General features: G+C 33.5%; 1 protein-coding gene across 2 annotated transcripts in view; it reads right to left on the minus strand.

Annotated features, from left to right (window-relative positions):
* The window catches only part of MDGA2 (MAM domain containing glycosylphosphatidylinositol anchor 2), an 834,858-nt gene that overhangs the window by 198,020 nt on the left and 613,515 nt on the right, over nucleotides 1-23,323 (minus strand). For both annotated transcript variants that reach the window (XM_004055127.5, XM_055362264.2), the window contains exon 7: nucleotides 22,242-22,571. In XM_004055127.5, the coding sequence (XP_004055175.2) occupies nucleotides 22,242-22,571 (330 nt within the window). The remainder of the gene's footprint in view (nucleotides 1-22,241; nucleotides 22,572-23,323) is intronic.

Here is a 23,323-nt window from a genome sequence, read left to right on the forward strand (position 1 = left end):
GCCAAAAAGACTGTATAATTTCTCAAAGCTGTTATATGTTTCTCTATCTTTCTGTCCCCACTAAATTTTCTATCTCTAAGAATTACTCAACTCTCTTAATTGTTCTTATAATTTTTTCCATTGAGAGATCTCATTTGTTCTCATAGACTTCTCTCTGTTTTACGTGTTGATAATAACAAATTATAACTTTATTCCAATGGCTCATAATTGCAGCCTATCTTTATATTCCAAAAGTCTTTCAAGCCTAAGCACCATTTTATTTCTTGACTTGATTAATAGTTAATTTCAACAGATTCCATCTATTAATTGAAAACCATACAGTATTATTTGTTTCACCATTTCCTCTTGTCCACCACTTCAAAACAGCCATCAAATCTTGTTATTTCTTTATTTAAAACTGTGTCTCATATCTGCCTGTTTCTTTTCATGGCCATAGGCAGTTTTCTCAGTAGAAGTCACCATTTTATCTTCTTGTGACAGCATCCTAAGTGGTCTCTCTGTCACTAGCCTCATTCTTCCAGGCTTCCTGCTGCCCTGTCTAAGCTTTACCATCATAAACAGTTTTGTTCATGTCAGTATGAAGACTACAAACCTCAATAAGAGTGCTTGTCACAACACTGGTTTAATTTAAAAAAGAACAACCTGAAAACAGCTTAATGGAGTTGTTAAATAAATCATAAAACGGTTGAACAATAGAATATGACACAGTCTTTTTAAATGATGATGTAATAGACCTATATTTATTGATAAGACATTTATATTAAGTGGGAAAAGCATGTTAGCAAGTAGTATAAATAGCTATAACGACTATTATTCAGTGTGTAAAACATGTTACTGTTCAGTATAAACAGTTGTATCTAATTTTTATATATTAAATAACTAGATATTAGCTGCTCTTGGCTCTCACACACACACACACACAAGTAACTACGTGAGATGATGAATATGTTAACTTGCTTCGCTATAGCAACCATTTTACTATCCATATGTATCCCATAATATCACGTTGTAATCCTCAAATATATACAAAAAAATTTATTTAAAAAAATTTTCAATGAATGTTAACAGGGAGCTTCTTGAAGGGTAGGCTATACATGCTCTCTCTTTATATTGTTACCATCTAGCACACCATCTCTCACATAGAGAAACACAGTACAAAATTTTACACCTAATATATACATTAAATAGCAAGGTAATTGGGCACTAATTCAGGGAAGAGGAGACTTACATGGGGAAGAGTCTAGAGGAAAAGAAATCCTAGAAAGAACTATACCAGAACACTAAGAGTGGTTCTCTCTAGAGTGTGGGATTACTGATATATTTTATTTTCTTTATTTCCCTCTTTTTTTTACTGTTTAAACAATATATATAGTGCATAATAACATATTACAGGGCCCAAGAAGCCCAGAAATTTTTAAAACGTTAATTCAATCTATTTCCCAAAACTCATTCAATGAAAACTTCCCATTTTATAACACAAATGAATCACTCTGGAAATGAGTTCTGAAAACATAGACTGAGAAATGCTCTTCTAAAATCACAAACTCCTGTTAACACTCCTTTACTGAAGTTTCACCAACTAGTTAACCTCTGAGCCCTTGAACGAGCAGTTCTTTTCCATGGTCAGAGTGTCTGGCTCTTGCTGTCTTCTAGCACCCTCTGTCTGCCCCATGTGTTGAAACTCAGTTCAAATGTTATTCCCTTTGTAACTCCAGGCTGACCTGGTTACTTATTCTTCCTGACTACACACTACATTGTATGTTTTACCCATTTAACTTGTCCTTGTGACTTTGTCCTGTATTTTCTTCTATGTTTATATCCCTGACCAGGCAGCTCCTTAAGGGCACAGAGCCTTAATCTGTCTCTAAAGTCTAGTGTCTTGCTTTCCTGCTTGGCACAGATAAGAAAGTTGTGAAATAATTGAGAAAGAAAGAAAGGCAGAGCAGAAGAAGATGGTAGGAACATAGGAAAATAAAAAGCTATCAAAATAATAGATAATAGAGATAAACATAATTGATATGAATCATGTATATTTTGGAATAAATGTGATAAATAATAATGAAATATAGTAATTCTACAATTAGTAGCTCCTACAAGTAGCATAATCTTATGCAAAATATATTGTTAGATATACTTCTGATGCAGATCTTGAGATGTGTGGGTGTGTGAAAAAGTTAAGGAAGTCAAGAAAAGACTCTTCCAGTTCTCTTTTTTCTTTCATTTAAATATTTGAATAGATAAGTTATGAATTATTTTTTTAAAAAACAGAGGAAAGAGGCAATTTGAAGACATGAAATTTAATTTTATCATTTGGTTTTTAGGTCTTAAATCAAATTATTTAAAAAAATTGTCTCATAATGAAAACGTATCAAATTTAGCATAAATATTTGAAATGTCTATACCGTGTAAGATCCACATTTATGCAATGTACTTGCTAGAAAAAGTCACTCCTAATAAAAATGCAGATACATTCTCTAACATATAGTATATATGTTAGAGTATATATGTGTATATAGTCTATACACAGCCCTTGATATTTTTTTGCCTGAAATGCTATTGCAGGAGATGTTGTAATCAGAGAAACTGGAAAAACATGATATGACACCAAAGTTTCTCATTCCAAACATTTGTCTATTCCAAATAAATAGACAAATGATTTGAACACATTGCTTTTCTGTCAACTTTTCCACTGATCACAGACTGTAAAATGAAGCAAATATAGAAAAATAAAATATTTTCATTTCTTCATTGGGAAGGCAGCTGAGAAAATTTTATCTTTATTCTTTACTTAGAAAATGGCTTAAAAGAATGCAGAAGTTTAGTTCATTTGAACTATGTGGAAAAATATCATGCTGTCTGAAACAAAGACATCTGAATGTGTTTTAATGGAATTATTGGTTTAAAAATATGACTGTAGTGCACTTTAATAGTAGATATTGAAACAAAAGCTGTATTTCTTTCAATATAAGAATCATAAGAAGCTCAGTAATAAATAATAGAATTTTCTTCCAAAAGACAATCAGACTTATATTTCCAAGAATCTTAAAATAAGCATGGCACTAATTCAATTATACCTGAATTTTGGAGGGAAGTACTTTATAAAAGATATGTATGTTCTCGAGTAGAATGTATAGTCTATATTTAACATATAAATAAATAACACTTCAGAGATACTATGTTTATGAAAGTTACCCTTAGAGAACAGAATTCAATAATTCTCATCCTGACCAGATATAAACAAATGTAAAAAAGTAGGACTAAAGTAAGTAGTAAATTTGTAGATGCAAATAATCCAAATGAACCAAATCTATGTTTGTGTGTGTGTGTGTGTGTGTGTGTGTATGTGTGTGTGTGTGTGTGTATGCGCACGCGCACAGGTGCGTGTCTTCAAAACAAGAGATGGGTTAAAAAAATTGCTGTAGACTTGATGAGTTTCATCTTTGGTGATCTGATTGAGACTCCAAGGTAAGCAACATCTTCATTTCAGAGCACAGTTTTAAAGGAAAGATATTCTATCACACTTGAGTGCTGTTTCAGTGTTGGTGTCAGCAGTCCTCCATCTCTTCTTTGCTAGCACATTTACAGATTGGCTTCATAAGCATGAGACATGCACATGGATATACTCGGATTTTGAAGTTTTGAGAAGTCACAAAGTAGTTTTACATAGAAGCAAAGAACTAAATAATTTGCGTTTGCAACAACTGTCAATGGCACATCAGTAATGATAGCTCACAACAGGATAAGTAAGATAAGCCTCTGGTTAAGTGAAATTGTCAGTATGCTTGTTGTAACTCCACTCATTTCTCTTTCATTCAAGAAAGTACATTCAATGTATTTGAGAATAATGTCATGACTGTAATCTGTATTTTAAAACCTCCATACATTAATATTTGAAATATTATAATTATCATATACCTCGCAGATGATATGAACACACCACTAAGATTTAGAAGAATTGCCTTAAAATACAAAATTTATAAGAACACCAGTTGTCAGTGGCCACTGGAAAATATTCATATAATGATACAAGGCAAATTTGAGAATTTCATTCTATTTAAAAATAATTCCATTCCAAGTCTGAATAATACCTTTTAAACTAACATGCTTGACCCATTTCCAGTATGATTATAACTGCGTGTCAATTTTTAAAATACAGTAATGTGTGCTTGAGAGATGTTCAGGATGACAAAAAAAATCCAACATGCTAGACATTCGTCATTTATTAATGGACCTGCTGATATTTGCTTCCTTTTAGAGATCATGATAGGCAACACACGGTTTGATGGCAGGTGGCTAAACTACAGCTCATTTCTTATTAAAGGAATAAAGGTTGCTATTGGATACTTACTAGAAACAATTCTTAGTATATAAAAATATGAAGTTAACATGTTGAGTTATATAGTATGCAGCACCTAAATCTTTTTGTATGTGGTAGTGGTTTGAAAATATGCAGAACGTCCCTGAGCCATAGGTTGATATAATAACATTATATTGTTACATGTCCTTCTGGGTTGTCTTTCCCCTTTGAAATGAATTACTAAGATCTGATTGACTAATGTCTCTTCTTCATCTAAAAAATAATATTTACCATTTCTCAATTAATCTTTCTTAAAAATCATGTCACTATATTATTTCAATATCTACAGTAGTTTCCCATTTACCAGAACAGAAGGTCTAAATCTCACTGCTTGTTTTCCATCTTATTTGTCAAACCTTAATAAGCCACAGTGCTTCTGTGGAAAGCTCTCTATTCAATTGAGGCTGGTCTTTTCAACTGCTTAACATACTTGACTTATTCCCATTGCCTCACCTTCCTTCCTTTCTTCTCTTCAGGAATGAGTTTGACCTCCCAACCAATGATTGTTACATTCTTTAAGGTCCAATTTAAGTTTCTTGTTCTATTTAGTCTTTTCTGATTTCTGCATCTTTTATTCATCTTCCATGTCTCTGAATTAGAGCATGCCCAATTTATTCTGTATATGTCATGATGAAATGTGCACTTACATATGTAACTAAAATGTCCTGATGTAAGCATCAGGGTTTTTCTATTTCTTCAGTAGCTCCCACATCATGTTACATTTTAAAGGTTTTTTTTTTTCAAGGTGCTTAATAAGTTCTTGATTGATTGATAGAGCACAAATCAAGGTTACTAAGCAATCAAAGTAAGAAAACCATTGATTAATAATCAGCTCTTGATTATCCAAGGCTTAATTATAAAGCATATAAATTTCAAGATCATTTTTCATATATGAACTCTTTTATTTTTTAATTTTAAACATCCACCAAAAAACAATAGATTTTTATAATGTTAGTACATCTACTAGACTTTGATTTGGATACAGTAATGATGCAAGGAGGTAGAAATAATACACTAAAATATTGGAAGCACTTGGTAATATTGAGTAATTTGTCCACTCCATGACTTTCCTCAATCAGCAGTAAAGGAAAGGCTAGTTGGCCCTATGATAGAATGTCCATGTGGATCTATATTCTAAGACTTGTATTACTTGCAGTCCTGTGTGTAAATGTTTCATATTTGAAACAAGCAGTTATTTATAAATATGTCTTCACACCAGATAGTATGCCTACCATTTTTGTCCATAATATGAATAAGCATAATACATCTCTTATCACACTCTGTAAATAAAAACTGCCTTTTTTCACACTGACACACACTTTTAAGTACCTCACACATAGTAAATCAGAAAATGCTAACTAAACAGGATTGACAATGTTTACAAATCTAGCAATTGAACAGGAAGAAAGCCCACATTAAAAACAAACATGAGGTTAAAATATCACAGCATGTGCATTTGGAAGTTCTAAGGGGAAATGTCCATGCATACACACACATACATAATGACTATTTTTGAAAGAAATGGGGAAATCTTATTAGAACGGCATTGTTCATTACTTGAAACATATGGGGAGAAATAGGTTCCTGGAGGGTAGCAACTCTAAAAGGTTTGGTATTGGAGATGGGGAGCATGCAGTGCCATTCAATCAGGAAAACAGGTTTGGCAGGCAACAGTTGTGGCTGTTCCAACTTCCCTCACCCAGCAGGTGTTGCTATGGCATAAGAATAGTCTCTGAGGGATTCAATAGAACACAAACTGTAAGATGAAAGAACAAAATAGAAAATCATTCTCTAAATGGCATTCATATTTTCCCTGCTACTCAAGCTACAAGACCAGTTGCAAATAAACACAGGTTCTATTCTTGCTGCCTCATGAACAGATAAGTGAATGGGACTTCAGCTAAGGTTGCTAAGGTACGATTTGGCTAAGATTTCAAGTATCTTGAATTGTTATGATTTTCATATAATTTGGTTTTCTAACTTGAGCATATAATAAAATATTTTTTAGAATAATTAAAATAAATATCTTAAGAGAATGTCCTAAACTCTTTGGAAAAAAAAATAAAAGCAAATAGTTCTTTCTTTTTTTAACCTCCATGACTTGTATGTTTCTCATATACTAAAATACATAAATAAATAATAAACTCTAATTAAGTATATAAAGTCTCACATGTAGAAAACTTTTTTTTTCTGAAACAACTAAGTAAACAGGAGCAAGATATTTCAGCTTGTTAAAGAATTATGTCAAAATTGTAGTAAGCAACAAATATGTATTAGATTGAGAATGTTGGAGGGAATAGGGACTCTATAAAAGAAACACTGGATTTTTTTGCTATAACAAGAAAGGGGGGGCAGGCGCAGTGGTTCACGCCTGTAATCCCAGCACTTTGGAAGGCCAAGGTGGGTGGATCACCTGAGGTCAGGAGTTTGAGACCAGCCTGGCCAACATGCAGAAACCTTGTCTCTACTAAAAATACAAAAATTAGCCAGGCGTGGTGGCGGGCACCTGTAATCACAGCTACTTGGGAGGCTGAGGCAGGAAAATCATTTGAACCTGGGAGGCAGATGTTGCAATGAGCCGAGATTGTGCCACTGCACTCCAGCCTGGGTAACAGGGTGAGACTCGGTCTCAAAAAAAAAAGGGGAACATCACACACTGGGGACTGTTGTGGGGTGTGGGGAGGGGGGAGGGATAGCATTAGGCGATATACCTAATGCTAAATGACAAGTTAATGGGTGCAGCACACCAACATGGCACATGTATACATATGTAACAAACCTGCACATTGTGCACATGTACCCTAAAACTTAAAGTATAATAATCATAATAATAAAGTAAATAAAAGAAAGGGGGTATGATAAGATGCAAAACATCAAGTAAAGGGCTGAGATATTCATTTACTAAGAAATGGCTAGGTCATTCGATGAAGAACTAGTCAACCTATAACCATTTCTGAGAACTAGAAACCAATTCCTCAAATTAACTTTCTTAATCAAGTTTTAGTTCATGTTTGTTATTTTTTAAAATAATGCAGAGTTGTTCTCACTTATAGGTGGGAATTGAACAATGACAACACTTGGACACAGGTAGGGGAACATCACATACTGGGGCCTGTCATGGGGTTGGGGGAGAGGGGAGGGAAAACATCAGGGATATACCTAATGTAAATGATGAGTTAATGGGTGCAGCACACCAACATGGCACATGTATACATATGTAACAAACCTGCACGTTGTGCACATGTACCCTAGAACTTAAAGTATAATAAAAATAAATAAATAAATAAATATAAATAAAAATAATGCAGAGTAAATCTGGAAAACTATAGTTATTTATGTATAAGCAGTCAATAAAGAATTTTAACCTTAAAAGTTGAATACTGCACTCCAAACAGTTTATTATACAAACTACTAATAATAGGCAGGAGGATCCTATAGCTAAAAAGCCAACTACGATTCCCAAATTCCTACAGTTCTCATATTCCATAATATATCTGCATCCTTGCCTACTTGCTCTTAGAAATGGTGCCATGATTTATCCAAATACACTTATATACATTTATACAAATGCGTTATCCTTTAAATTAATAGCAACTACTCTGGGAGTAACAAAAGCAGAGCCACATATGTTACAATTTGTACCCAATGTTAGAGATAATACCAATTTATTTTAATATACATTTTCGATTCCCTTCCATAGACAAATATGCCTAGGACTAGGGGCAAGACTGATAAATTTGGCTATTCATTATCTTCAAGAATTACACTATATATTGTGAAAACATATATTTATATTTCACAAGACCTACACTTCACAAGAAGTAAGGCTTCTTGTAGCTGATAGTTGCTAATTATTATTTCCAAATTAAAGGATTTTTTTAATAACCATGGAGAGTTTGGAAGACTTGTAAATTTACAAGATTAGAAATTTGACTTGGGCTCAGGTTGTAATCCACATACTAGCTGTGTAACCTTGGCAAAGGGATGTCTTAATTTTAGTTTTCTTATCTGCAAATTAAGCTGATGAAAAGAAGAATTTAATGAGTAATGAAAAAATGGCACAATGCTCATGAAAGTGTCCTCTAAACACTTTGAATTTTGTAATATATTTGTAAAGAGCAAGGCTTATGTCTGGCTGCCTAGATTCAGTTCCTAGCTTTATCACCTACTAGCTGGGTGTACTTGGGAAAGTAGGCAAGTCTGCACCTTTCAGTTTATGTAAAGTGAGCATAATCGTACCTACTTCACATTTTTTAACACTCATAACCTCTTAAGCCAAGGTATGGCATATAGTAAACACTCCATATATTAATATGTTAGTTATTATTATGTTTTCTTATCACTGTACTTTGTGTAGTATCAATAACCATACTTTATTATTATGCATACATTTCTATATAGATTTTGTTTTATTCATACTTATGATGTCTCGAGTACTGAGGATAGGTACTTACACGGTCAAACAAAGGTTTATGTAATTCAAATATATAAATATATTTATACCTATATAAATAAATTTTACTGCTATTGTCTGTTGTCCAGGAGACACATATGCATTTTACATGAGGATACTATACGAAGAAAATGACATTTTAGAAAAGACAGGAATAAACCTTTTCTAATCTGAATAGTCAGAGGCATTCCCCCAAAGCCATCCAAGGAAAGAAGATTGCATTAGACATAATAATTTGATCTATATGTTTGGTTACTATAACAAAATGGCACATAATACAGATATCTCAGCTCTCATTCTATTTCTAGGAAATAATGAGTTTTGGACATCCCTATATACATCTACTCCTCCCTTACAAGGATAACAAAATGTCAGTGCTGTCCATTTTTACAAAGGTCAGCGTGTTGCCATGAAAACCAGGGACTAGTAAGTTATAAGGAGCTGTCTGATCATGTTAATTATGTTATTGCTTTCTGGTGGATAAAGGAATTCTAAATTAAAAGGAAGATAAGCTATAAATTATACATCAAAGGCATTTTATAAAAGCATTGAAAAAGAAAGATGCTTTAAAGTAATTCACAATTTATTTTACCTTCTGGAGCAATCGTTGCTCACAGTGGTAAACTCTTCAAAGCAGAATGGCCAGAAAAAATCAAAATTTTATTACTTCTGCAATAAAAAGGCCATTTGTCTCCTTGTAGAACCCATGTGACATTGTTAGCTCTCTTATAAATGATCACCCTGGACAATGCCTGTTTTACAAATTCCCTAATTACACCACTGATTGTATACCACTGAATATGCCTTATCCTGTGGAAACAGACACTACTGCCACCTTAATAAACATTTTGACATAAAACGAAGCTGGCGCTCTCATCTTTTGTCAAGAGCAAAATGAAACAACCAGTGAACACAATGTTCCATCAACAGATCAGGGTCACATGTTCTTTAGAGCAAATGAGGTTTAATTAACAGATCCGTTAATAGATAACTAATTAAAAAAGGAGTGTCTTCTTATAGCTGCATGAAGGCCTTATTAACAAATATTCTACTGAAGCATGATTGTATTTTACAAACCATTCTGCTAGTCTGTAGAAGTATATAGAAGTCTACAATAAACACATGGACCTAATTTTAAAACCACATAAAAACTTATATAATGTGATTGATTGGAATGATAGATAACTCATTCTGGACTAATATGTGTGAAGAGTTTAATACAATTTTTTAAATATGGTTTTACATTGCATTTTATTCCCAAGAAAGGACATTTCTGTTTAAATGTCAACTATATCTATTTTGTTTACAAGTATTATTTAGATAGCCATGGTAAAAGTGGACTACTTACGTTTCATTTACAGTGGACTGTCATTCATGCCAAATGCATTTTAGACATCGACATTTAAACTGCTTGTCATTTTATTATTTCTACTTCATATATTTAAATTACCAGCATACAGATACAATTCTTCCTTGATATTCACAGGACATGGAGATGGAGGTGGGGGAAGGTATTGGTTCCAGACCACATCAGATACCAAAATCTGTAGGTTTTCAAGTCCCTCATATAAAATGGCATAGTATTTGCATATAACCTATCTCATCTTCCCACACATGTTAAAAAATCTCTAGATTAGTTATAATATCTAATACAATGTAAATGCTATTTAATAGCAGTACCATATTAGTTTTTATTTGTATAATTTTTATTGTTGTATTTTTAATTGTTTTTTCTTCTGAATACTTTTTTATAATTTCGACTTTTATTTTAGACTCAAGGGGTACATATGCAGTTTTGTTACATGAGTATATTCCATGATGCTGATCTCTGGGGTAGGAATGATCCTGTCACACAGTGAGCACAGTCCAAGATTGATTGAATTCATGGACGTAGAAACCCTATATATAGAGGGCCGACTGTACTTCCTTTCATATTCTGCATAGAATGTTTTCAAAAGTGCAGCGGCAGTCTTCTCGTTTCACATATTTTTGGTCTAGTCATTATTGCTGACAGAACATCTATAAAATTTGGGAAATTCTGATTTCTTTACCCATCATATACTTGGAGAGGATTCCACTGTTCTCAACTCTTTCCCTCCCCTGCAAATCATTGCTCCCCAACCTTTTCTAAAGCTTTTTGCCCTGATCCTCAGCATCCTCTTGGGCTAAATTTCACCCAACAGGACTTGCCAGGCTCCAATTCCTTAGTCAAATAGGTCAGAAGGCAGATACAATGTGATTTGAGGTTTCTAAAATGGATTCCCTCATCAAAAATACATTTCTCAGAGTGTATCTCTGGAGCCTAAAATCTCATTACTTGAGCCCATTCCATTGAAAGACTGTGTGTTCTGTGTAAAGAACCAAGGTTCTTCAGCCAGAATTCACCTATGTTCAACACTGTATGTCACTACTTAGTAACTGTGGTGTCAATACAAGTCAGGCCTACGCTTTCTACAGCTTAAGCTTCTCATATGTAAAATGAATATAATCACAAAATCTGCTTAAATGGTGTCCTGAGGAGCCAGTGAAATACCAACTGTAAAGTGTTTAACCTAGCAACGAGAATGTAAGAAGCATTCCAAACACCTTAGATTTTCTGTCTATTTGTAACTTACTTTGAAATACTTCAGCATATGGCAACACTTTGTATCTTAAATTTGGTGTTGACATGGGTGTTCACAAAACTGCATGCTTACAATTTATGCATTTTTCTGTGTTTCTGTTATACACTGCAATAAGAGTTGAAAAAATAATTCACCACAAACAATGTGACCTTCATTTGTGTGCTGTAAATTTTATTGTATATTCTAGTGATGCTGTTAATATTATGCTACTCATGTGTATACACTCCAGTTGCAGTTAGATAGCAATTTAGAAACCCAAACCATGGGTCCACTGTTTTCAGGCAGCTAGGAGAAGGCAAGTATCATCTTGATCTGAACTAAAGAAATTTTAATGTAGCATGATGTTGAATATGGTCTTCCATGGTGAAATAAATACTATTAAAGATACTTGCATTGGTTAGAATAAGTAAGATCTCTCCCAACTTTTGGGAGCGGGATATGGGACTGGCAAGGAGAATCTAACATCCTAACACTTTTTGGAGTGGCATCCTTGGAATATGGCTCTGATAATCTTGTGCCCCATGATCAACAGAATAAGTCATCACATGATCCAACTAGAATGTTACCTGAATCACTTCTAGAATATTGCAACACCTGTCTACAATGACCATTTCTTGCAAGGCCTTTGTCAAAGGGGTATGACTGAATATTTGAAATGCCTGAGATAATAAAGGGAAATATTCATTTAATCTAAAATTTTAATGCATGCTGCAAGCTTTCGTACTGGATTTGAAATCTGAGATTTCGAGCTGAAGTCAGGATAAAGCTTTAGGAAGTGAATACAGTATATATGCTTCTGGGGTCTATTTCCTTCCCTATAAAATGAAAGGCATTAGGTCATCAATAAGCCCTCAGTATTTTAAATCCGTGCTAATAATTAAGACATGTAGGGATCTTTTAAAATTGTTTTATGAAACAAATATGTGGAGACCTGTCCCAGTAATCTTTTATTTTCTTTTTAAATTAAGAATAGATATTTAGAACACACCACATCTTCCATAAAGGCACCATCAAAACCCAAATTCAAGTTTTTCTAAATTTTTCTCATCCCTTTTCCAAACCTCACTGATACCTAACAATGCTGAATGAAAAATAATCAAAAGATTATGAAAATTAGGTTCTTTTAAAACTGAAAAGATATTTATTGGCAAGCAGATTTGAGGGGAGAAGTTCTTTGCACTAATCATAGTTCTAGCTATTTGGAACCCTTGAAAGAAAGAGCTTTAAGACATTCCAACTGTAAAATGAAACTTAAACACACCACATACAAATTAAATCACTTTAATAACTGTTCTCTCTGTTGCTAAGAGGTCTAGAGTTCTAGAGCTTTCACTACCACATAGAAGAAAACGGTGATGAAACTGTTAGCCTGTGGATCCAATCATCATAAATATTGCTATTTAATTTTCTTTTTGCCAGTTGTGAATGGTAGGTTAGTAGTGTCATCTGTGACCACAAAAATCTGAAGTGTGATCATAACTACATTAGTAGTGAACATACCATTTCCTATACCTCTATCTTCTCCTCTAATAAAAAACTTCAGGGTTGGTCTTGGTATTATAGCCTTAAAATAATATGCTGTAATGTACATTCCATTGTTAACTATAAATCTGGTGGAAGCATTTATTCTTTATCAGCGAATGGAGATATCTGTCACAAGTGTTTCTTTAACTCTAATACATTATTACTCACTGTTATCATTTTAAATGCAAATTTTGAAGCTAAAAATTATTTTCAGTCCTCATTGGATTGGAGAATTTTATATCCAGTCGTTTAAAATTCAAATAGTTTCTATCTTCCCATTGCTTGCGTTAGAAAAGAATGAAGGACATAGGAAGCATATATTGAGTATACTCTCTCATTTCTCTTTGATCTGCTCTTGTTTTCCTATCACCTGAGAATTTGAAAAAGTGTTTATCAAATGAAGAAAGTCCCAAACACATGGGACAGTAATTAGACAAAAGCTAATTAACGACTGTTAAACAATAAGTTGTAAAGTCAAACCTTTGTTCTGATATTTGGGGAAAATACTGGAGTATTTTCAGATGATAATTGGAGGGAAATTATAAATCCAATGTTCTTTCCATAGTAATACAGATTCAATTTTATGTGAAAAATTCTAATAGAAAAACATGTTTAATGTTTACTGAACAATTACAGGAAATAATAGAATACTCCCCATTTTTATATTTATGTCCCTCAAAATATAACTAGTAAAATATTGATATAACTTATGCTTCTCAAAACAACTTGCAACTAACGATGTTTTAAATAATCCCTTTCACTCCTTTAAATGGTCTTCTTGAAAAGAAGATTCATATAATTGTCACCTTCTATGAGTGTCTATAATGCTACCTGTGGCTTGTTTAAGAAGATGCCACATAATCTGAGGATGGATGTTCTTCATACCAAAATACTCTATTTAAACTGTGATGACCTCTTATCTTGACCTTCCCATTTTCTCCTCTCCTTTCCTCTCTTCCTCTTAATCCTCTGTCTCATTCTGTCGGTCTCTTTCACACTCCCTCACTCTTTCCATATGCAATCCTTTCACTTAAATGAAAATAAGAGCTCACTTCCATTATCAAAATTTATGCATCAATATTATGGTTTCTGGGACAAATACAATCATTCACATTTATTTTCATGCCGATGAAGAAGTACTGAAGGCTGTGAAGATGCTCTAAATACAAAAAGCTTTCCACTGCATGGATATTCTTTTTTTCTACTCAAATTAGAGAGCTTATTTTCCTTGATTTCCATTGATCAGTCATTCTCATTTGCTTCATAGTTTCTTCTTTTTTCTATCATCTCCTTGGACAGTACTAGCTTTGCTCCTTATTCTCTTCTTGGGTGAGCCCATCTGTTTCAAATTAATACAATTACTTGTGAAGTCTATGTTTTAGTTCTGACCTTTTCCTGATCATCAGAACTGATTTTCTAATCGCTCACCAGAAACATGAGGATGTTTCACCATCCCTTCAGCTACAACTAATCTCAAACCATTTTGTTCTCTCAAACCTTCTCACAAACATACATCCTTTATGTGATATTACTGTATTCTAAATGACCGAGTCATAACAGTTTGGGATCATAGAAGCAAAACAACATACTTAAAAGGAATGGAAGAACTCATCTAAGCCAACGGCTTTCAACTATGAGTAGTAAATACTCCTAGTGTGTATGTGTATATATATATATATATATATATATATATATATATATACACACACACACACACACACACACATATATACACACACACACATATATGTCTGAGAATCAGAATCCTTTGTCCAAATATAATCTTACACAGAAGTCCTATGTATACAAGAGAAACATATTTTACTCTGATTGAAGTTGAAAAGGGAAGAAATGAGTAAAATTCCCTGCTGGTTATTTCGCTTCTCTCTGCAGTTCGGTAGCACTTGCAAATATTCCAAATTGCCATTAAAACACTATTTGGAAATCAGTTCTCCAGCTGATCCCATAATTCTATAGATGAAAAGTTTTGAGGCCCAGTCAGACCAAGGTCATAAAGCTACTAGGAGGTAAATTTGGGCCTGGACTCTGCACTACATTAGTCTGCCTGATGTCAATCAGGCTTTTTCTTAAATTGACTTAAGAACATTGGTCATTGACTTAACTGCCCTTTTATGAGAGAGACTGTGAGTACTACCCAGCACCTTATCTGATTCCTATCTATCTGTCCAACAGAATAAATGGTACCCTTCACACATAATCTGCAGAATGTTTTCTTACGCTCCCTTTCATTCATTCTATTTCCTCAAACTTTGCCCTGTAAATATTCCAAACCTGTGGTGGCGAGATAAGAAATCTAACACGCAAAGAGGTTAACTGACTTCCCAGATGTTGTTCCTGAGTGAGTCTCAAAGCTTTTATTATTATTATTATTATACTTTAAGTTTTAGGGTACATGTGCACAATGTGCAGGTTTGTTACATATGTACATGTGCCATGTTGGTGTGCTGCACCCATTAACTCATCATTTAGCATTAGGTATATCTCCTAATGCTATCCCTCCCCCCACCCCACAACAGTCCCCGGTGTGTGATATTCCCCTTCCTGTGTCCATGTGTTCTCATTGTTCAATTCCCACCTATGAGTGAGAACATGCGGTGTTTGGTTTTTTGTCCTTGCGATAGTTTGCTGAGAATGATGTACAAGGCTACAGTAATCAAAACAGCATGGTACTGGTACCAAAACAGAGATATAGACCAATGGAACAGAACAGAGCCCTCAGAAATAATGCCGCATATCTACAACTATCTGATCTTTGACAAACCTGACAAAAACAAGCAATGGGGAAAGGATTCCCTATTTAATAAATGGTGCTGGGAAAACTGGCTAGCCATATGTAGAAAGCTGAAACTGGATCCCTTCCTTACACCTTATACAAAAATTAATTCAAGATGGATTAAAGACTTACATGTTAGAGCTAAAACCATAAAAACCCTAGAAGAAAAACTAGGCTAAGCTTTCTGTATCTTTTTTTTTCTTATCTAGCCACTATTCATAAAATATTGCTTGTCCCCATTGTCCAATTTTTTTTTCTTTTCTTTCTTTCTTTTTTTTTTTTCCAACAGATCTCACTCTGTCACCCAGGCAATTTTTATCTTAATGAAAGTGTTTTGCCTCTCTCTGTTACATTATCTCCAAATAATTCACTGACTACTCTGTCACAATGCAAAGGTAGTCTCACTGTTTGGGAAACAGGAAAAGCTGTCTTTGTCAGATTGATTGTTAAGCCTTAAGAATGTCTTTTGAAATTCTCTTTTATTTCTCCACCATCATTTCTCTAATTGTCTCTTTTTTGAACTCTGCAGATTCACCAACTGAATTGGCTCCCAAAGCACAAATCAGATCATATTGCCTCCCTGATAAATACTTTGGTCATTCTTGATTGTGTGAATGTGAGCTAATAAGATCTAATGAGATTCATTTCCTTCTAAGATCTAGTGCCTTATTCTTAATCCAGTTCAGATGCTACCTGCTGCTCTATGGAACTCTTGCTGAAGATTCAATAACATTATTCTGTGTGCTCCCCTATAACTTCTATAGTTTATTAAAGCAAATGCTAGATTATATCTGTTAATAAGATTTTACCTCAATCTTATAAAATGTATTAATGTTTTTATAGACAAGTAACGCTTACATGTGAGTTTAATTTCCTAGTAAGCCCATGAGGTTTAGCTTTGTAATTATTTTATTTCTGAATTAATAGGATATCAAAAGTGTAGGTTTGAGGTCAATGCATTACAGCCTGTGGGCAAAATATGGCTACCACCTGTTTTTGTAAATAAAGTATTATTGGAACACAGCTGTGCCCATTTATTTATTGCCTATGGCAGCTTGCCCATTATCATAGCAGAGTGGAATAGTTGTGACGGAAACCATATGGCCGGAAAAGCTGAAAATATTTACTATCCAGCCCTTTACAAAATGTTTGCCAGTCTCTGATGTCCATCATTAATTCAGAGGTCATGGATTTTACTTCACAATTTTGGATTCAAGGAAAGAAATTAATGTTTCTCTGTTCAGTAACTCAGATGCTAATTACATAACTTCTGATTGCAGGGTAGCTTCCTCTGATCAAAGCTCTGTCAGGGTATTTTATGTGATAGTCTTATGACTTCTACTTACATAAAATAACCTATTCCTTACTATAGCCATTCTATAGAACTTCAGTTTTAATCAGCAGAATTTCATGAGTTTCTATTCCTCCTTAATTGGAGAAAGGACAAGGAAGCAAATCCAATTAATTGGACTTAGTCATTTTTTCTGTTGCCCTCCTGTTTGTTAACTATTCTTCTTTCTTGTGTACTGTAGTCCTGTGTTATCAACAACTTTCATTTTGCAGATGTGAATACTTGTACAGACACTGGTTAACTAAAATAATTATAGTAACTAGATGGGTGGCAGCAAACTAAAATTTTGAACAGATTTTCTCAATTGGTCACCATTATGCACCTATGCCTATGCTTCAGCTTCTTGTTCAAACTTCAAAATTTGGATCCACTTTCTGCCTATAAAATGTCCATGTACTCCAACAAGGTAGAAAAAAAATCATCAAAATCTGTACTGAGTCTTCTGCTATATTTGTCCACCAGATGTCTCATCATGGGAATTCCACAGATCAGCAGTTTCACTGTTTAGGTTTTCGAGGCATGATGCAGATGCTTCTGAGTTTACTATAAACCTACAAGTTTGTCAAGTCATGCAAAGAAATAAGTGCAAGCTAATGAGCATCCAAGGACTCTACCATGGAATAATACTGGAAGAAGCAATGAGATATTTTGCAACAATGCCTCTGAAAATTAAGTCTACTGCTGTATAACGATTATATTTTTGCAAATGAGTGACAATCAAGTGACAATAATTAAGAATTTGACTTTCATCAAAATTTTAGGCTAAAATTCACATGCATTTTTCAGCAAGTATGTGAAGTTTTTTTATTTTGTAAAATTGAATTACAGCATATAGTATATTTAATTATAGCATATAGTATATTTAATTTTTTAATTGAAACATTTATAACAATTTTAACTTACCTGCAGTCTAGCCAGATAAAATATAGCTTCAGTAATAAAAAACTACAAAGTTTTAATAAACCAATATAATTTGCTTATATTCATATCAATGAATACCAGCCCTACAGTAAAAACAATAATTATCACTTTAATATTCTTGAGACTTTCTTCATCCTCTATATTCTGCCAAATATATCCTCCTTCCACTGTCACTAGCGCAATGCTACTTTTGTCAACTTTTAACTCAAATGTCATTTCTCTGTGAAAGTTTCTTATACCTACATGAACAAAAAATTCACAATTTCTACAGAAGTCCGATCAAGCTTTAAGCACAGTATGCAACCACTATATATTGCCTAGTTTCTACGTAATCTGTCTTGATGATTTAGATTGTAAGCTCCTTAAGGGCAAGGCCTATTTGTACTATCACCATATAACACAGAGTGTATATGTAGCAATAACACAGGAAAGAAATCTAAAGAAAACACTGATTTTAAATTAAAAAAAAATACTCCCAATGAAACAATTTGCATGTTTAAAGATGAAAGTAAGACAACCTATAATCACATATATCATAGTTTTTATCATTCAATCAAATTCAAACTCCAAAACACATGAGGCCTCTCTTTTCTTTTCTTTCCTTTTCTTTCCCTCCTCTCCCCTCCCCTCCCCTCCTTTCCCCTCCCTTCTTCTCTCCTCTCCAATCTGCCTTGCCTTGCCTTACCTTGCCCTGCCCTACCTTGCCCTGCCCTGCCCTGCCTTGCCTTGCCTTGCTTTTTTGAGACAGTCTTGGTCTGTCAATCAGGTTGAAGTGAAGTGGTGCCATGATAGCTCACTGCAGCCTCAAACTTCTGGCCTAAAGGGATTCCCCTGAGTCAGCCTCCCAGATTGCTGGGATTACAGTGTGAGCCACCATGCCTGGCCCTAAACTGTCTTCTAAAATCAGATCATTGTCTTTTGAGAATATGAATAATTCTGTAAATTAGGATTTACTTCCCTGAAATATTTTGTATTTCAATTTTAAAAGTCATCAAAAACATATGTTGAAATGTGGCTCTGTCATTTAAGAAAAATGATTTTCTGTCTCAGGTAAAAATGCCTTGTGGTACCTCAGCCTCTACTTAAAAAATATCATTATATGACTCTTAAAACACAGTAACACTCAAATTGAATGATGAAGAATTAAAGAGAGAGGAAAAAGAAACAATACAGTAACAATTGAGATTTGATGTAAGATTTTGTATGAAAAACAAAAAGCTCAGAAATTTTCAAAATGTTTTAAAATGTCACTCTAAAATGCCTTATATTTAACATAAAGAAATGCTTAGCCCACAAGTCAGCTACTGACCATTTGGTCAATGCTCAATTTCTTATAATAGAAATACTAGCAAAACCAAGAATCTAACACATCACCACATATGTATTTATGTCTTACATTGTTGCTTCCTTTTCTTTGACTCACTCATCCCATTTGTGTGAATTTCCTCAGTATCCTCCAGGGTTCATAAAACTGATATAATCCAAGATTTCCTTGTATGCTATAGCTTATTCATTTTCACTGTTCAAACTATATCCTAGAATACACCTATTTTCATATTAAAGCACTTTAGTCTTCAATAGTATTGGGATAAATATCATTTTAATGATGTCAGTTGAATCACACAATCTCAGATTTATAGAACTTTATACTGCATTCTAGTATTCCACTCTATTGTAAGCAAATTGGAACATCAAAGGTCAGTTTTGCTTGAAGACAGAATATGTAATCATCTTCAGTAACTCATTCTTTAGGTTAGGCATCATCTTCTCTAGGCCTTCTATCACAATAAAATCTCCTAGGCCATCTAGCCTCAAGAGCCTGCCATCTGTGTAGCCACACTTAGAACAGCCCCCAATTTGCTTTAATGCTTTGATGTTGCCATAGTGAATTTATTAATTTTTGAACAAGGGGCATGCATTTTTATTTTCACTGGACACCACAAATTGAGGAGCTGCTCCTGTCTTTGGGAGTGATAAAACATTAAGTCACTATAAATTTGTCTATCAAATAACTTTAAGTCAGTAGGGAATTACAATAAGGGCAGTAAGAGGCATAGCAAATGTCTATATTACAGAGACAATGGGAGGGAAGAAAACCTAAAATGAAAGGTGTATGCATAAATTAGTCATTTTGTTAGTTAATAATTATCTGTTTAGTACCTTCTATGTGCCATGTATTGTTTCGGCTATTGAGATTATAGCAATGAGTGATGCAGACAAAGTCTCAGACTTCGTGGAGCTTCCACTCTATGGAGAAACCACATCTATCTGTAGTTAAGTGGGTACTTTCCAGGGGTAGTGTTTTGGAAGAAGACAATATATTTCTTTTATCTCCAATAGTGTTACCTTGGGTAGCCAGGCAAATTAATGATAGTTAAGAAAATTTAATGATTACAACCAATCTCTTATTACTAATCTTGAATTTTCTTTAAAGGATTGGTGGAAATTTCACAAATCAATGTTGGTCATCTTTACTATTTTGTCATATATAACACATAGTTTCAAACAGGCAATATAACTAGTATATTTAAAAATAAATGTTAGGGCTCGTTTTGTGAGCCCTATATATAATGCTGCTTTCTTGTCTCCATTCTGTGCTCCATCTTTTGTCTAAGTTTAATGGTATATAAACTGTGCTCCCATCAAAGGAGTTCTTTTAGATAAAAGCATTGATTCTTTGGATCTGAGCTTTGTGTCACTGGTTCTGTAAAGGAAACAAACAAAAAAAAACCCAGCCAAACCAAACCAAACAAAGAAATGGTTTTGATTAAGTCTAGAACATTTATGGGAAACTATCCCTCAGAAAATGAGGACAAATTATCCTGGATCTACAAAATTTGCTCTTACTCTCTTACAGGAAATATTATATTGGAATGTCATACAGTACAGTGTACAGTGTCACCTAGCACACTGAGGTGAAGAATCAATGGATATTTGTTGATTGAATGAATACATAAACAAGTGATAACTGACTGTGTGTATCAACAGTTTTCCCTCAGATATCCTAAAAGAATCCATCTCTTAGTGCTAGCACCAACGTTTAAATATCAGTTAGAATTTTTTTAAAAATGTTTTTATTGTCTCTAGCTTTTTTTTAAGCTAGAAAAGAAATAATGTCCAAACACAAGTACTTTTCATCACCCTAATTTCCTTTTGTTTTAGTGATAGATGATAAAAATTGAATATCTTCTAGGAACAAAGCACAATTGTGCAAAGTTAGCACATTTTTGTTAGCCTGAATCATAAACTTCTATTCTTAAGGAGTAAAATCAATCCAGTGTTCACTGCAATTTGGAACCATGAGAAGGCACAAAATTATAGGTGAATACTTCAAAGTACAAGATACAAAATGCTGCCTGATCATGTGTCTACTACATTTGTCTCTATGTTTTCAACACATATTATTTATCTTTCATGATGTAAGAATCTTCCATTAAAATTCAATTTGGTAACAAGCTGGCAAAACAAATACAGCTACTTTGAAACTCTGGATGTGTGCTGATTGTGCCTCATAGAATCACAGGGCTTTAAAGCATCTGAATGAACCCTCCTCCACCAAATCCCTGTAATTTTCCTTGTCAACAGATGTACATTTAATCAAGAAAAAACTAATAACATGTTTTCGTTTTTAACTTTAAAAGAAAGAATTTCACTCCAATATATTTTCATACTTAACTATTTTCATTATGAACAGATTTTACCATATGATTCTGCAAAAGAATCACATCTGACTACAACTTTAACATATCAATTTTTGTTAGTGTAGGGTACATTTCTTACATATTTTGCATTTGAACACTCTTAAATTATCTCTCAGTATTTTCTTCTTAGCACTATATAGTTATTCTTTGTTTAAAATTTCTGAAAATTGTCTTAACTCTAGACATTTGTTGTTTAATTTTATTAATATAATTTTAGACTCTTCAGAGTATTTTGATGAAATACTAGTATTATTTAACTTATAAGCCTATATCTATCTTAGTCAGTGCTATTAATTTTATTTGGATAATTTCTGTAAAATCTTATGTAAATCTAAATCAAAACTGATAAAACAGTGTTTCAGAACCTAGTATTCATTGAGCATTCAGAACATTATAATTTTGTTTTTAGGAAACTTAAAAGGGAAAAAATATTTTTAACTAAAACCTACTTGATCTGTTAAACTTCAATCATTCTAAATGTGAACATCTTTTACATCATAAATATATGCCTCTTACCTGTGCTGCTGGATATATTAACATCGATACTGATATCAGATATTCCTCCTCCCTTCAGAGATGCTACACATGTGTATGTCCCAAAATCCGTGAATTTTAAATCAATGATGTCCAAGTTTGTTGTTCCCGGAGAGACATCAGGATCAGTCTGTGTAATGACCATCCGCTCAGAACTTCTTAATGGACGACCATTTTTAAACCAACTAAATGTTAGCTCCTCAGAAGGAACAGCTTCTACTTGGCAAGATATTTTCACCTCACGGCCGATCTGGATGTTGTCATCTTTGTGATAAGGATCTGGTGTGATCCAAAATCGTCCTTTTTTTAATGCTACAACATAAAAATTCCATAAGGAGTTAGTGTTACTTTCATAACTTTAAGGATTCATTCACTCTAGATAATCATCTCTGAGCTGAAATAAAGTAAAACCAAATAAAGTGTACATATATTTCTTTTTTATATCCAAGTTGTGTGTACATCAATAAACCTCATTCAGGTACCCAGAAATAATCTAAAAAAACCTAAGTCAATTAAAGACTGTGAACACTGATTTTCATAAATTTGGTAAGATTTTCCAGTGATATCAAAAGTAATGCCTTAATTCTATGTGCAATTATACTTAAATATTGACATTGAATTTTGAACAAATGACAGATTCTATGTAGTCATAGCATATTAAAATTAAAAGTAAGAATATGGATCTCATTTAATCTAATACTTTCACTATGTCACTACTTAGTTATTGTATAATTTTCCAAACAACTCAAATATTACACAAAGGACATAAGAACATTCTCCTAAGGTTGTATCTACATGTTGATCAACACTAGTTTGGTAATATTTGAGTCCATTCACATTCATGAAACATTTTCATATATTGAAATAATCTGAACTGAAAAAGAAAACCTGGGGCAAAAAGCATTTTCAAAACATTTACTATGAACTTTTGTATTCTACCATACATAGATGTTTCCAGTTAAAACTGTTTGTTGGCTCTCTAATGCGGATGACCAGAAGAACCTCTCCACAGACAGCTTAGAAAACAGGTTTGTATGCTAACAGAAGTGTTTTCCAGGTCTAAA

This window comes from Gorilla gorilla, chromosome 15 (assembly GCF_029281585.2).
Source record: "Gorilla gorilla gorilla isolate KB3781 chromosome 15, NHGRI_mGorGor1-v2.1_pri, whole genome shotgun sequence".
NCBI classification, from domain to species: domain Eukaryota; kingdom Metazoa; phylum Chordata; class Mammalia; order Primates; family Hominidae; genus Gorilla; species Gorilla gorilla.